The following is a 16,609-nucleotide window of genomic DNA, read 5'->3' as shown; positions in this document are numbered from 1 at the left end:
AACTTTGACGTTTTCACTGTCTACTTTGGACCATTGTTACCCAAAGTGGCAGCTGCAAGAAGTCTTTTCATCTCTCTGGGACAATGAACTCTCTAGAAAATCAACTCCCAAGTTATTTATAGTTTTGAAGGTTATGCCGTGAGAAGTAAAAAAAGGGTTTCCTCTAGTAGTTAGAGATCGAAGTTAAGTTTTTGGGTACTGTTTATTTCTTCTCGTATTGGAATGATTTGTGGCAGCTGGCGATGTTGAATGAATCACTCAGCTCTATTTCCAGTTGTATTAGTAATGCTTCAGCAACATCAAAACTGTTATTGTTGTCAAAGTTGTTTTAAAGGTTAGAGAACCTGGGAAGCTTATAAATATTAAATACAAATATATGTTAAGAAAAAAAATATAATGGTATCCAGAAACACAATGTTTAAATATCTTTCGGTTTTAGATCTTGAAATGTATTAGCCAGCTGGAACTAGCACAACTTATAGGAACTGGAGTGAAAACGCGGTATTTATCTGGCTCTGGGCGTGAAAGGGAAGGAAGCATTAAAGGCTATGCATCTGGAGGGGAAGAATTTATGGGCCTGGGATTAGGTAAGACTGGTAATCTTGGACTTCACAAAGATGTGCATATAAGTGATGGCTAAGAAAGCTTAATGTTACAAAATATTACTTGCTTCCAGGAGGAGCTATATTGGATTAATGAAACTTAAAAAACGGAACCCTATATTTCAGGGTGTATTAGTAATTACCAGATATGTTCTACCTTTGTAATCGGGTTAAGGTATCTAGAGAAACTCCTTCAGATTTATTTGCTGGAATGTTTTTGTCAAAACTGTTTTACCATACTTACTAAGTCATGATTTTGTTACCAGTATTATCAGTTCTTTCTTTTTAGGCTCTGTTTTTAATAGTAAAAATATAAGCTGTTTACCTTTAGGAATAATAGATGTTTCAATGATTGATAACTGGCTTTCCAAAGGAATTTCTTAACTCTGCACATTGGGCTTGCTGTTCCAGTTCCTATTGTTCCTGCGTTATGTGCAAGAAACAAACCTTAGATTTTAAGCTGTAAATTAGAGGGACAAGGAAAGTTGCCTCAATCTTTGGAAAACCATCAAGGAAACGTTTTAATTTGAAAACGCTCTGGAATTGATGCTATACACGATGATGATGCTGAATATAACAGAACTGTGACCAGCGTTAACTACTCATATTTGACTTAGAGTTAATATTTTAAAATAATATTTTATAATTTCCAATTTTTAACAGCATTACATCATCTTAACTTAATAAACATGATGGTCAAAACACAATGCCCTAAGGGGAAAAAAAACCCCATAATTCTTACTGGATATTTAATTTTGTAATCATCTGGCACAGATCTGGCAAAAGCACCATCTGCTTCATGTAAATCACAAGCTAACTGGAAGCCGCAGTCACTTGTCTTTGTCTCCTTTTATAAAGTTGGGGTTAATACAAAGTCACAATTTCATGATGCTAAATACTGGTTTTTAATGGCTTTTATTGCAGGTAACCTTGTTGGAACTGGAGCTGATAAACGGCATATGGCGAGCATTCAAGAGTCTGTGGGAGAGACCAGTTCACAGAGTGTTGTGGTAGCAGTAGACAGGTACTGAGAATATAATCTCTTTCTGGGGAAAACGTGACTTTAAGTTACTGACAGTCCTCACTGTATTTGCAGACTCTGACAGGGATTTTTGTTCTTGAAGCCTTTATCTCTTGTGAGCAAGATGCTGATGCTTAGATGCTTTCTCTCGACCCAATAAGTCTCTTTAGGCATGTAATATTCACAAAATAAAGACTGTCGTTAAATAGCAGTATAACCAATGTAGTGTATGTATGTGTTTTTATGCCTTTTTTTGGACTAAGCCAGTGAAGACCAGCGATTTTTGTTTTACAAATCTGTTTCTTAATTTTGTCTAACTTATGTGTGTGTATTCTGTGTATTTGGGTTTCTTTTTTCTTTTTGTTTGTTTAGCCTGAACAGGACAGGTATCTGAAATGAATAAATGCCCTTATTTCAAAGAAAATCACATGATTTAAATAGTTTTGTGAACTTCCGTATTACAGCATTTCTTCAGTTGCTGCTCTTCAGCTCTTTATCCATTAGTCACTGCATTCTTGTCTAAATCGTTATCTTTCTCATCTGTCCTTCTAAATTTTGTCTAAAGAGATGCTTCTATCATAAACCATGCGTTGGAAGGGGACTTTTTTCTAATTGTGAAACTATAGGGCAAGTCTGTAGAATCCTGCATTCAGACTTGTAGTATTTATTGTAACATAAATGTGTCTGTTACCATATCAAAGTCTGAAAGACTTGGGAACATCATGAACCATGATCAGTGGTCTGAACTCCTCTCAAGACTCTGAAGAGCTGAAAACGGAGCAAGGGACAATGGTGCATCTGTAGTCTTTCTGCTGTCTGTTTTGACAGCCATAACTTACAGCATTCTTGAACTGTGTAAAAATCAAGCAGGTGGCTGGCATCCGGTAAAGTCTTGCAGCAGAGCTTCCTTCATATCTTTTTATTCTCCCTATGAAATTTAACGTACTGTCACCCAAATGACTGCTCTGGCACTACTTGCACTGGATAAAATTGTGAGCCTGTGCCTGCTCCCTGCAGCGGGGAAGGAGCATTGTAGACTGTGACTTGCAGCAGGGGAGAGAATGATTAGACTAGGAGAAGGACATGAACTGCTGCCAAGGAGTAAGAATAAAACAGTTGCAGAGTTCGTGGCACGGCAGATTGTAAAGTACATCCAGGAGATGCACTGACATTTGCCTACAGCACTAAGATGTGATTGAGTCTTGTGGATGCGCTACTAAAACTGCAACTCATTTATTTGTTCCATAGGATATTTACAGGATCAACTAGGCTGGACGGAAATGCAATCGGTATGTATGCTGATCATTTGGTGGTTACAGGAACTCTTGCAGTGTAACATCCTGAACTAACAGTGGTGTGCTTTAATGTTCAGTTGACTTTGTCCGATGGCTGTGTGCTGTTTCCATGGATGAGCTGGCTTCCCCACACCACCCGCGCATGTTCAGCCTGCAGAAGATAGTGGAGATATCATATTACAACATGAATCGCATTAGGCTGCAGTGGTCAAGGATTTGGCATGTGATTGGAGATCACTTCAATAAGGTATTTCTTTAAATCAAGTTTCAGAACATACATGAATAGCAGGACTTCTTTAATCAGCTTTTTCCTTCTATGTTCTTAGTGGTTTAGGTTGTGATAATGTAAAAAAAAAAAAAAAAAAGTAATAAAATAATCCATTAAAGGCGCCTAAACAAAACACCTATTTAAAAGTCTAAAGTGTATAAATTGAAATGGAAATGTTTGAGAATCATCTTTAATCACTCCATGATATGATTTTGCATTTGTAATTTTCTTTATGCCATTGCCTTCTCCTTCTGATCAAATGCCAAGTTAATTTTCCTTTAAAATATACACAGATGATCCTGGAACAGCGAAGTTATTTTCCTTAAGACCCTTAGGACCTTGTTTGGGGGTGGGGTTTTTTAACCTAAGATTTTATTACTTTTTTTTTTAGTGTCTAGCTGGCTATTATAGTTCTGCACCTGTTGCATACAAAATCCATGGGTCTGTTTAGTTGGATCAAATGACTGAGAAAAACCCCTCAGAAAGTAACCCCCCTATCTTCTAAATATCTGAAAACTAGAATGTGCTAGCGATTTTTAGTGCACTGACATGAAACTTGAATGATGACTTTGTTACTCATAAGTAACACTTTAGTTGGTAAGTGTTTGAAAATGTTTTTCTTCTAGGTTGGATGTAACCCTAATGAAGATGTCGCCATCTTTGCAGTAGACTCATTAAGGCAGCTGTCAATGAAATTTCTTGAGAAGGGAGAGTTAGCCAACTTCCGCTTCCAGAAAGACTTCCTAAGGCCTTTTGAGCATATTATGAAGAAAAACAGGTGTGATGCACCGCAATTTGTGTTAGCTTGCTTTAGTCCTACTTTAAAGATGTTACTTGGTGTGGGTTAGATTGTCGTGTACATGGAAGTGGCACAGTTACTTTGTGCCAGTGTAAAATTGTGCCACTTGTCAAGTCTTACTTTCCTTTTTTCCTTTTTTTTTTTTTTTTTAAGATCTCCAACTATTCGGGACATGGTAATACGCTGTATTGCCCAGATGGTGAACTCTCAAGCTGGTAATATTCGTTCAGGCTGGAAGAATATCTTTGCAGTGTTTCATCAAGCAGCGTCAGACCATGATGGGAATATTGTGGAGCTGGCCTTTCAAACTACAGCACACATAGTTAGTAAGTAATGCTCAACAGATGCAAATACCCAAATTAGCTTAGCTGCTGTGATTCTGATTTAAAAGGCCCATCTGAATTAGACTCTTACATTTTTGGGTAAATAAACAGAAGATCTTGTAGCCAGACTCTTGTACCTGTTGAGTCTCCTGATTGCTACGGACAGGAAAAACTAGATATAGATATCCTGCTGTAGAACTTTGGAAGTTTGGGATAGATTAAATAAGTTTGTATGTTGCCCCATCTGTCACAATAAGTTGTTTTGGATTAAGGAATACATTTCACAAACTTCCATGCTGATTCAGTATTGTATGGTGGGGATCATAAAGCTTGTGACACTGATATGTGACTGCTTGTAGAGCAGACAAAAGTGTATTTGAACAACATACTGCTGCCACTTTCAAAGGGAGACAACCAACTGAAATATGCTTGAAGAGGACCTTCAATATTGATTGTAGCTTTCTTAAATGTCCTGAAACTACCCTCATGCCATTAAGTAATATGGGAGAAAAAGAGCTATGGACAGCATTAATAAAAGCAAAAAGTAGTAAAAATTTTTTCCTAACTTGAATTACATAGAACTTAGGAGTTTTGTAGTTCATTCAAAAGCTTGTATGCATTGGATTTGTTTTTGTATTTTGTCTATCTGTTAATTCTAAAATCTACTGCTTCTTCCTCTCTTTCTACAGAAAATTAATAATTAATAGGCTTAGATAATTTAGGTAACTTCATTCACGGTAGGGAAGGTAACATCAAGCTTTACTCCTATTATTTCTGAAAGTATTTTAAGAGTTTTGGGTTGCATATGCTGTGGGGGTGAACTGAACCATATAAGCAGCCATGAAATAATCCTAGATTTTAAACTGGTAATTATCCAACCTGAAAAAATGATGCTGGCGAATTTGGTGGGCGGGGTGGGGAATAATGCAAGACAGAAGACAGAGAACCATATTTAACCTAGAAGAGCTGGTCCTTTCACGTTTGTCCATTCAGTAGTGGTATATGATGGCTGACATCTGTAATCAGTGGTAGTTTATCTATGGATTTCAATATCAGTAAATTTTAAAAAGTGTATTCGTTTGTTCTTCACAGCAAATATTTTTCAACAGCACTTTCCAGCAGCAATTGACTCATTTCAGGATGCAGTAAAATGTCTTTCTGAGTTTGCCTGTAACGTTGCATTTCCGGACACCAGCATGGAAGCTATTAGACTTATTCGGTATTGTGCAAAATATGTTTCAGAAAGACCTCAGGTACTTTCTTTTAATTTTTACCTTTGTGTATCCTTACACTAGCTTACATTGTTAAACTGGGACTAATCTTGTAACTGAGAGCTTTCAGACTCAAACTTCAGTCTCCCAGTAGCAAATGTTTGTATTACAAGCTTATTCAGAATAAGGAGTCATTTTGGTATTATGTAAGTAGTAAGCTAGGACTAATCAGAAAACTTCTTATCAGTCTCATCATTGCAAATTGGAAATAACTGAATGAAACAGTCCTGTTTTTTTTTTTTATAGCGTTAGAATTACTTGCAAAACAATGCTTCTTGTTCTGCTACCCTAATTATGTCTAGTTAAACTGGTTATAAACATGCATATTTTTCTGCGTCAGTCTATTGTGTGAATACTTAATATCATCATCACTTTGCTGAAAAGAGCCTGGAATTAGATTGCAGTTGCATGTCCCCATTGCAAGATGTGCGTACTGTATTCTATATGCTAGAAAAGTGTAGAACTGGCTTATGGCCAAACTTAGACTTCCTTATTACCCATATTTATATAGTTGTTGCCTGTCACTGTTAAACTTGGTTCCTAAAGTCCGAACCTGTGCAACTTGTAAAGCCTTAAATAAAGCAGGACTTAAGTAAACTGGATTTAAATATTTTCCATATTTTTTCCAGTACTATCACAAATAGTTATGTCTCAGATTTATACTTACATTTTACAGGATTTCAGTGTTCCGGTAGAAACTAAGCTAACTTTTCAAGTGTGTGCCACCAGTAGAATCTAAAGCTGTCAGATTTAAAGACTTCTGAGGGTTTTTTAAATCTTTTTTTTTTTTTTTTTTTTTCCTGCCCATCTCCAAGGTATTAAGAGAATACACAAGTGATGACATGAATGTTGCTCCTGGGGACAGAGTATGGGTCAGAGGATGGTTTCCCATTTTATTTGAACTTTCTTGTATCATCAATCGTTGCAAACTAGATGTTCGAACAAGGTAATAAAGCTTCTCTTTCTTTTATTTTAATTCAGTTAGTGAAAAGATCACAGGTATGCATTTTAACATCTTTTACTTCATTTGTTTGGGTTTGTTTATAGAGGCTTAACAGTGATGTTTGAAATAATGAAGAGTTATGGCCATACCTTTGAAAAACACTGGTGGCAAGATCTGTTCAGAATTGTGTTTCGGATTTTTGATAATATGAAACTCCCTGAACAACAGACAGAGGTAAAAACAAACAAACAAAACAAAACTCCCAAAAGCAAGCAAACCTTAGAGTTGTTTGGTTTTTTTAAGAACTCAAACAATCAAGGCAGCAGTTTGTATTGTTTGTCTTGTCAGTGTCTTTCCATGCCATACTGCCCCAAAAGTAATGATATATTGTTGTATTCTGCTATATTCTGCGGTATGCATGGAACTTGTCATAGTATCCAGTGGCCTTTCTGTCTGTCTGAATATTTTTCGAGGAGAATATTCACACTCTACTGTGAAAATGTATAGTTTTCTGAACAGTATTCATGTGGCCAACTAAATGCTTCGGACAAGACATCTGCAGTGTGAGGCTTTTTAGTCTTATCTAAATTCTGCTCCTCTCCTCAGAGGCCACATCCTTTGTTGAATAGCCATGTATAACCGAGTGCTGTTATCGTAGAAGAACCAATGTAAAAACAGAGACTTTTCGTTGTTTCTGACAGAAATCTGAATGGATGACCACTACATGCAACCATGCACTTTATGCGATCTGTGATGTATTTACACAATTTTATGAAGCTTTAAATGAGATCCTTCTTCCTGACATACTTGCACAGTTACACTGGTGTGTAAAACAAGGTAGCTTATTTATTTATATTTTTTGATTATGTGTTTTTTAAATGCTCATTGCTTAAGAAGGGGAAAGTTAACTGAATTATGGAAGAATAAAAACTACCATTAGGACAGTATGTTATGTAATAGATGGATGCAGTATCTTAAATATTGGAGCATCATTCTATTTAATGTTAGGAAGCTCTTCCGTTAATGTGTTTATAATGTGTTTATGGTGCTATTGTGACAGAGCAAAAGCTTTTAAAGAGTTGTGTTAATCTTCTACCAACTACCTTTCTCCCTTTGGCTGCACAGATAACGCACAGAGAAAATACCTCATTTATTTACACATATATGCATGTACACGTTCTGATTTTTTTTTTCTCTTTCTCCCCTCTGTTGTCCCCCCTTCTCTCGACCATCTAGTACTTTTAAATATGCCTTTCTAAAGAACGTGTTTTCTTTTGGGCTCCAACACTTATGCCTGAAATCCTGCAAATTGCTAGCATGGAATGCTGAGGGGACTACCTTGCAGGAAATCGTTAGTTTCTAATTGGTACTTTTCCTTCCTTTGTCTCACTGTATGCTTCCTTTCTGCTTCTGTCCTGTCCTGTGTCTTCCCTGTTTGGATTTCAATCTCATTAAGTCTTTTTTTTTAAACATTATTTTTTATTCAGTAGCTTCCTAAGCTTGGTATTATTGTACTGTAAGTAGGCTTTGAGCTATGATACCATGTGTTTCACAATATTTGTAAAAATGTTAATGGAGAAGTAATAGAGAATGCTTAATTTTTCATTGATATTGTAGAAGTTGATAATTATGGAACACTTCTTTCACAGAGAATGAGCAGTTGGCTCGATCAGGTACAAACTGCCTAGAAAACCTGGTAATACTAAACGGACAGAAATTCAGCCCTGAAGTGTGGGGCCAGACGTGCAATTGTATGCTAGAAATCTTCAAAACTACTATTCCTCATGTGTAAGTTCATAAATTTAATTCTCATAGTAATACCCGATTGCAGAGCAACAATATTTACCTATTTTTATTTGTTCCTACTTTATGAAGCTTGCTGACGTGGAGGCCTGCGGGAATGGAGGAAGATTCAGCTGAAAAACATTTGGTAAGAGCTAATTCAGTGCAACAAACTAACTTGAAGGGTTTCGTGTTAGGTTAGCTTTCGAAATATTTTATTCTAGTAAATATACTTGACAGCAAATGCTGGAATTGACATTAGCTTGTATTTGGTGTCACTGTAAAATAAGATTTAAAGAATGGATTCAGGAAGACTTTGAATCAAAGATTAGTGAAGTCATCTGAAAACTGATAGCTGGTTGGTAGTTAGTGTTTTGGATTACTAGACTTGTTCTGCATTCTCTTCCAGGATTTAGACCTAGATCACCAGTCTTTAAGCAGCATGGATAAAAATGCTTCAGAAAGAGGACAAAGTCAATTTTCAAATCCAACAGATGACAGCTGGAAAGGTGGTCCTTATACAAGTAAGGAAAACATGCAAGTTCATTTAATAAACTTTTATAGCCACTTAGTCCACTTCTGTAGAGAACGTTTTTGGGCACTTAAGTTTGGGATACATCTCTACAATTTGTGTTTATACCTTGCAGAGAAATTTTCTCTTTTTAAGATAATTCACAGCATCACTAAATATCAAAATGCTAACGGTAATGTAGTGTTCTGCTAGCCTGTTGTAGTGAATTGTCATAGGTTGCTTCTTAAACTTTTGTTACTCCGTTTCATTAGACCAGAAGCTATTTGCTGGCCTCCTTATAAAGTGTGTGGTACAGCTGGAATTGATACAGACCATTGATAATATAGTGTTCTATCCAGCAACAAGCAAGAAGGAAGACGCTGAGCACATGGCTGCAGCTCAGGTACCAGCAGACTTATTTATAACCTTATCGCAGCAGTAAAGTACAAAGACTATTGAATGCTTTGAAGTGCGTTTACAAAATAGTCTCTTCCTGTTTCTGACTCTAAGTGCTGCCCTGAATGTGTGTGTCATTACTCTTAAATTCTTTTTTTTTTTTTTGGTTGCTTCCAGTGTTTCCTGGCAATCTGCCTGTTAGATTATTATAATTGTATTACCATTATTTTTATTATCAATATAATATATTTTCATTGTTTTTAAGTTATAATTAATTTTTATATACAATTTGTATATAATTTAATATATATAATAATTTATAATTAATACATACTCATCAAGAATGTTTTTTGTTTGTTTTGGCAAGAGCATTCTTTTCTGTTTAGCCTGAATGACTTCATTTAGCCACAGCTGAGGCTTTGCTCAGCCTCTAGGTGTTTGCACAGGAGAAGATGCAGAAGTTGAACTTTAATGAAGTTAATGGTCAAGACTTAACTCATTATCTGCCTCGGAGAGATCCTTGCACCTGAAAATTCTGATTCTAGGGAATAGTGCAAGGTAGCTCTTGCTTTGGTATGTTAAGCTAGGAGTTTGGGTTAGTGCATTCAGGTAGTGTTTTGGGGATGGTATAGCTAAATTTCCAATGAAATTAGCTAAAAATATTGATCAGTTTTAATGAAACATGACATTAGCCAAAGATGAGGAGTTTCTACACTACACAACATTTAAACTTGCACTATTTTTGTGGTTCACTTTGTTTTTCAGAATTCAGCAGACATACCCCATCAGCTTCTAGAGGAGAGGAAATGTTCTATTCTATATTGTATTGCTATGACTCTTTTACGCCATTGTAAGGGAGCTTCTTCCCTTGTTGTTCATTATTTTATTTTTTTTCTTATCAATAGCTAGTATAGATCATAACTTCTCTCTTTTAAAAATATCCTACTTGAAAAGAATACAACTCTGGTATTTGACAGGAACATTCTGCTGTGTTGTATTGCACTAATATTTCACTTGTACCTAAAAATGGAATATGGAGTTAGTGGTATAGGGTCTATGAAGTATTAAAGTCTCTTAAGCTTACATAAAAAGAATATGTTATTGACGTTCCTCTCTCTCTCTTTTCCCTCCCCTCCGCTCCTGCTTTAGCGAGATGCATTGGATGCAGATATCCACATTGACACAGAAGACCAAGGAATGTATAAATATATGTCTTCACATCACCTCTTTAAGTTACTAGATTGTCTGCAAGAGTCTCATTCATTCTCAAAAGCCTTTAATTCAAATTATGAACAGCGAACTGTGTTATGGAGAGCAGGTGAGGCTTTTATTTTTGGATTGATAAAAATACTGAGCTCTGTTTCTAGCTTTAGCTATCGAGATACAGAAGTATGCCATTAAAATCATCTTTACAGTTAATCTGACAGTGTTGCATGCTTCTATTACTTGTCTCCTTCCTGATGGCTTGAATAATTCTGTTTGCCAAACTATCTACCTTTTTGATTAAAGTAGAGCTACGCAGTTGGTAGTACTGTAGTTAAATATCTTTATAGATTTGGTCTTAAAGAAAGTCAAGGAGGAAGAAATACTATCTGGACAAGAAATCATTGCTGTTCACTAGTAGAGATATTGTTGATAAACTTGAACTCTTGGCTAGTAACTACAAACGTGCTTGTTCCCTCTCTCCCTTTGTGTAACTGATTTCTAGGGTTCAAGGGTAAATCAAAACCCAATCTCTTAAAACAAGAGACCAGCAGCTTGGCTTGTTGCTTGAGAATACTCTTTCGAATGTATGTGGATGAAAACCGCCGAGACTCCTGGGATGCTGTACAACAACGGCTGCTTAGGTAAGAGTGACAGCTTGGCTCTGATGCATTCTGTTTTCAGCTAACATAGTGCATTCCTGGATACGGTGTTCTAAGTTGCTGAGCAGAACACGTGAAGTATATGAAGATAGACAGACATAGATATGACCACTTAAAAGCTAATTTAGCAATAAGGAAACAATCTACTTGGAATAAATTAAGGACCACCTTGACTGACATTAGCTTCTCTTTACAGAAGTGGTGGTGTATGAATACTTTTCACATCTGAGTACATAATGATATTCAGAGGTATAATAGGGTACTATAATCTAAACAGTGCAGAATAAGCTGCTGTATACCTGCAACTTAGGTAAACATAGAATATTATGATAAATAAATATAAAAAGGTATTGTGCTCCCCTTTATTTGAGAAGTGAGTTGTTGGTACATAAAAGCTCAGAGTACTAATCTCTAATCAGATGTAGACAACTCTTAAACTTGTGACTGGCATTAATACAGTCCATTTCAGTAGCATTCTGATTTGTCAGCATCTATGGACATATTAATCGTTTTAGTGTGTAAAAGAGGAGGTTCCATTCCCTCTAATTAAAATAGTGCCCCAAAAAAGCCATAGTAAGTGGTACAGTCTGTGCCTTGTGTTGACAGTCTACAGAAAGGACCAAAAATTTATTAATACAATAGTAATCCCTCTTTAATCCATGATGCTGAACTCTGCAGATCTTTAATAAAACAGTCTAGATTTGGAGGGAGAACTTTTTCATGTTGCTGTTGCCTAAGCTTTCCCAGGATCAGGAAATAATGTTTGCAGGTTGAAGGTGACAGCACTTTAATTACAGAATGCTTATGAGGAAAATCAGACTCTTCCACCCCTGACTCTGTGGTTCTTTATTGACAACATATTTATGTTCAGTTATCTGTAACAGCAAAATCAGCGAGATGAATTTTTAAAGTTGCTTCATGTGACTGAAAACTTCCCATGGAAATGCATCTTGCTTGAAAACAAAATACACCGAGAGGACAAACAGTGTGTTACAAAAACTTTTTGTGGTTTTTCTTTATGGCTTGTCTGAAATGTGTCATCTCTTTAGTGTATGCAGTGAAGCCCTGGCATATTTTATTACCGTGAACTCAGAAAGCCACAGAGAAGCTTGGACCAATCTCCTGCTGTTGCTTTTAACAAAAACACTAAAAATCAGTGATGAAAAGGTAAGCATAGGCTGGAAGTCATGCCTGTTTGCAGTCAGGTATTTTTTTCACTTCTGTTTCTGTTTATTATCATCCATATTGCAAAGTGGCTAGTTCGCTTATTCACATAGTCTGTTCTCTCCTTGAAATATAGTAATTGTTACATCTCCATTTTTCGCAAGCATTCCATATTGTAAAAAATCAGACTGCCTCCATGGAATTCGCAGTTGTGTAGAAATACTGATAGAATTACTGCAGAGCTTTCATATGAAAGTGCAATAAAGGATGGGCTTCTGCTGTATTACAGCTGTACAAGAATGGTAGAGATAAATTTCACCACTGTAGAACTGGAATTCTCGTTCCTTGCTGGTGATGGCAAAAAATAATTCTCAAGATCTCAGCCCTTTTGAGGAAAAGGTGAATGCAAATATTTTCTACATTAGGACATACAGAGAAATTTCTGGAAGTTGCTTGCTTTTTTTTTTTTAAGCTTTCCAATACTGTTGAGCTCCATCTTGTTTTAAAGTGGTTTTTTTTTTTTTCCTGGTGTGTGGTGTTTTTTTTTTCTGTATTGCAAAGTTTGTAATTTCACTTCACTCTTATGTAGTTTGGGATGTTTTATTGCAATTTGCCAATATTTTAAGAAATTGGTAGTAGTGGTGGCTCGGCTTCTCCATATAGCAGCAATTCAGTGATGTCCCTGTGTTACAGTGTGTTGTGAGAAGTCTTAACTCTTTGTAGATAAAATGGTGACTTGGCCATTCCTTAGTACACAATCCCAATACCTTTTTATTATAAAAGTTCTATGGTGAGGGTATTCCATCAACTGTCCCTGTAACTAATGCTGATCATCATTAGGAAAAGGAACAGATGACAGAGCATATTTCTTGCGTAAATTCATTTCAGATTTGCGTCTTGAATACTGTTTGCAGTTCTGGTCCCCCATATCAAAAGGAGTGTAATGGATCTGGAAAACAGTTGAGAGAGTGTAACAGGAATAAGGGATATAGACTGGCTCCCATACATGGAACTGTATGTAGTTCTGAGTTCTACCCTGTTATCTTTTATCTGGAAAAGAAATAAAAATGAGAGGTCCATAAAGCCATTATTAGCATGAAGAGAGGAAAGGGACTGATAATTATTACCCTGGAAGAGACGGTGAATGAGAGGTTTGGAGATGGCAAGTCACTGGAGGGAAAAAAAACCCCAAACACATAATAGAAATACTTCTTCATACACTGCTTCAGCTGTGGAAGGCTTTGTTATATATTGTGGATGATATTTTAATAGGCTGGAGAAGCAGCTGGACAAATTCACATCGGGGGGGTGTGTTTCTACAAGTAGTCTCTGATACCACCTCTAGCCTGAGAAATCCCTGAGCCACAAAATAGTCTGACTCTGTTTTAGGGAAGTAATGCCAAATGCATGCTCCGTGTGTGGTTTCCTTTAGGCATCTGTTAAGGCTGCTGTGGAAAACGGACACTGGGCTTGCGATGGCCCTTTGGCCAACCAGGGGGGCCTTTGATTGGGTGAGGCCTTTGTGTTCTAACAAGGTGGTGTACTCACAAATATGGAAAAATTGCACTTTCCTATAGTAATGGAGAATAACGTGGTTTTGGTTTTTTTTTATATGTTCTTTTATAGTTCAGGGCACATGCTTCAACATACTACCCATTCTTGTGTGAAATCATGCAATTTGACCTGATTCCTGAGCTTCGAGCTGTGCTACGGAAGTTCTTCCTGCGTATAGGTGTTGTGTTCAAAATCTGCATAACAGAGGAGCAGATACGGACAACTGGGATGAACTTACCTTCATGGTAGCCCTCGGTAGGGTTGGTTACTTCTGCTTGTACATAAAGCTATGTTACAGAGATGGATTAAAGTGGACGGGAGAAAATGGGACCCTGGTGTATCAACACAGCAGCAAGTTACTCTTACCACAGTGGCATTTGGGGAGGAGGAAAAAAAAATCCTGTTCTGTCCATCCTACAAAACTATCAGCAGTTTTATTTAAATTATTGCTTACAGAGTTAATACAGTATATGTAAAGTCTCTTTGTTTCACTGCTAGTCATCCTTATGATCGAGTCTGTCTCTTCTAGTCTTTTATCAATTGTTCAGTCTTACATCCCAGCTAAATCTGATAAATCAGCTGGATTCCTCAATAGAAATTATGCCCCTTGGAAATAGTGAATATAGTTGTATAGCCTTGTGATGTTAGCACATGTGTTCATAATAAACTATACTGCAGTGGATAATGACCACCTAAAATCATTCTGGGTTTTTCTTTGTGTGTACATGACTAGACCAGGCAGTGTGTTATGGTTTTTGAAATGGACAGCCTGTAGGGTATTTGGGGAAAGGGTTTTCCTCCTGTTTAGCAAGTAATTTTTAAAACTTTTTTTAATATCAGTGCTTCATCTCCTGAGACTTATTTTTTGGTTTTATGGAAGGTTTTACATCAGGAGCACGCGATAGCATCTACTCTGTTTAGCTTGTTAGTCTTGAGTTAAACGCATTTAAAAAGAAAAGACTTCTAAACTTTCCGTTTACTTTCATACATTTCCAGATCACAAACAGAGCATATACAGTAATATTACAAACAAGGCTCAGAACAAATAAAACCACCTTTTCTACCCTGAACTATAATGTATTTAGTAGTAATTGTGTCTGTTTAGCAAGAAGTCCTGTCCTTAACGCATAATCAGGTTCTGTCTCTACCGCAGATCTGCAACTTCTGATTTGTCTTTTTGTGCAAATGATTTTTGTTCTCAACTATTAGTTCCCATGAAACTGCTCTAGCAAAATTAAACTTAAGTTCATTCATATATTGCAAGAGTTACCAATACATTTCTATGCTTTGAAGGTACCTGTGAAGCAAATGTGACTTAACGCTGCAGCTTTGCTTGCCATAGAGATTTTTCTCTTTCTTTGAAATGCATCAGTTTTCTGTGACAGCTGTTTCCACGATATAACAGTTTACAGTTGAAGTACTGCAGGGCTGATGTCTATCCTTTTGAACTAATTTTCATTTAAAGTTTTAAGACTTCTCTAAACTGGAAGAGTATGGCAGGATGGGAGGAGAGGTTCCACTTCCTAAAATAATGTAAACAAAGGCATTATGTTAACTGCTGTGCTACCCATATTAGCCAAACCTAAAATCTAACACTATTTTAAAAAACAAAAACAAAACACCAACAACCTACTTGAATGGTATTAGGTGTTTAACCTGGGATTTTGCTTTTTAAGTTGAGTTTCCTGGTAGGGCAGCACAGGTGAGGTTGTCTTGGGATATTCCACTGTCAGAGCTTTTGGATTCTTTCTTTCTTTTTTTTCTCTCCTCTCCCCTCTCTTCTCCCCTCTCCTCTCCCCTCTCCTCTCTTCTTTCTTTTTTCGCTATCTCCAAAGGGTTCATATGGTGCTCTTCAGTAATTGGTCTGTTCTGTGTAAGCATTGTTTGGGAATGGTTTTGCAGTCAATAATAGTGATAAGGCTTTCACCTTTTTATTTTTACTTTTTATTTGTAACCAAAGAAAAATAAATGGTGGTTGTGGCTCCTTAACTTTTAAATGAATACACTAATATTCAGTAGAAGGAATATATGGCTATATTTTACAATAGGAAAAGACTGCAAAATAAAAAATGCTGATATTTAACTTGCCGCATTTGAAATGTCCTTTCGTGTTGCATTTAGTATAGTTGCTCATTCCCTGCTAATGTCATTTCATCTATTACAATAACAATGAAGTATTTATTTTAATTCTATTTAAATCTGTAAGAATAGTTTATTCCTTTTCTTCCGGTCCTAGATAGTCCTAAAGAAAATATTTGAAACTATTTTTCAGATTTTGAATGTGTCACTGCCTCATTGAATGTATACCCTTATCTCCTATCAAAACACAAACTTTAAAAAGTTGCATGTTTTTTGTGTTTTACAGTTTTGAAAGCCTTACAACTCATGTCTTGAAACAAGTCTTTTAATTTTCAGACCTGAAATGACTTTACAGTAGCATTGTGGGCTTTCTTTACTGTATTGTGCAACATTTGTACTATCTCTGCCTATAGAATAAGGGCCTTTAATCAATTCTTTCCTTCAGCCTTCGTTCTGAGATTGTTGTTTTACTTAAGTAAAGCTTTCATTGTACTTATACCATTTATAAACTGCTGAAATTAGGTATGTGACATCAAAACATCCTAGACTCTGTAGTGTGTGAAGAAGAGGGACTGGAATGCAATTGGATAGTAACAGCCTTAATCCTGTCAGTTCTCTGAAATTGATTGTACGTGTTTAAAGCAATAAGACTGGTATGTTCAGTGTAATACCTGAAGCAGTTGTATTCATGTCAGCTGTTCGGTTTCCCTTATACAGTCAGAAAGATCGTAACCTA

The 16,609-nt window shown here is 36.4% G+C and overlaps 1 protein-coding gene across 2 annotated transcripts in view; it reads left to right on the top strand.

Annotated features, from left to right (window-relative positions):
* ARFGEF2 (ARF guanine nucleotide exchange factor 2) overlaps window positions 1–15,897 on the top strand; it is a 37,216-nt gene extending 21,319 nt beyond the window's left edge. Inside the window, exons 22-40 of one of the 2 annotated variants that reach the window (XR_012589653.1) lie at window positions 440–587; window positions 1,527–1,626; window positions 2,872–2,912; window positions 2,996–3,165; window positions 3,813–3,964; window positions 4,139–4,311; window positions 5,401–5,561; window positions 6,395–6,525; window positions 6,627–6,756; window positions 7,224–7,359; window positions 8,172–8,310; window positions 8,398–8,452; window positions 8,714–8,828; window positions 9,088–9,218; window positions 9,579–9,769; window positions 10,361–10,529; window positions 10,920–11,058; window positions 12,126–12,243; window positions 13,867–14,487. Coding sequence is in view for 1 of the 2 variants with exons in the window: in XM_074605381.1 (XP_074461482.1) it covers window positions 440–587; window positions 1,527–1,626; window positions 2,872–2,912; window positions 2,996–3,165; window positions 3,813–3,964; window positions 4,139–4,311; window positions 5,401–5,561; window positions 6,395–6,525; window positions 6,627–6,756; window positions 7,224–7,359; window positions 8,172–8,310; window positions 8,398–8,452; window positions 8,714–8,828; window positions 9,088–9,218; window positions 10,361–10,529; window positions 10,920–11,058; window positions 12,126–12,243; window positions 13,867–14,043 (2,385 nt within the window). In the remaining variant the exon portion in view is untranslated. Of the gene's footprint in view, window positions 1–439; window positions 588–1,526; window positions 1,627–2,871; window positions 2,913–2,995; window positions 3,166–3,812; window positions 3,965–4,138; window positions 4,312–5,400; window positions 5,562–6,394; window positions 6,526–6,626; window positions 6,757–7,223; window positions 7,360–8,171; window positions 8,311–8,397; window positions 8,453–8,713; window positions 8,829–9,087; window positions 9,219–9,578; window positions 9,770–10,360; window positions 10,530–10,919; window positions 11,059–12,125; window positions 12,244–13,866 lie in introns of both variants that reach the window. The other variant, XM_074605381.1, reaches the window with a different exon arrangement.
* Window positions 15,898–16,609: the final 712 nt, after the last annotated feature.

This window comes from Larus michahellis, chromosome 12 (genome assembly GCF_964199755.1).
Source record: "Larus michahellis chromosome 12, bLarMic1.1, whole genome shotgun sequence".
In the NCBI taxonomy this organism is placed as follows: domain Eukaryota; kingdom Metazoa; phylum Chordata; class Aves; order Charadriiformes; family Laridae; genus Larus; species Larus michahellis.
The sequence above is the reverse complement of the archived record's forward strand: the minus strand, read 5'-3'. Positions and strand labels throughout refer to the sequence as shown.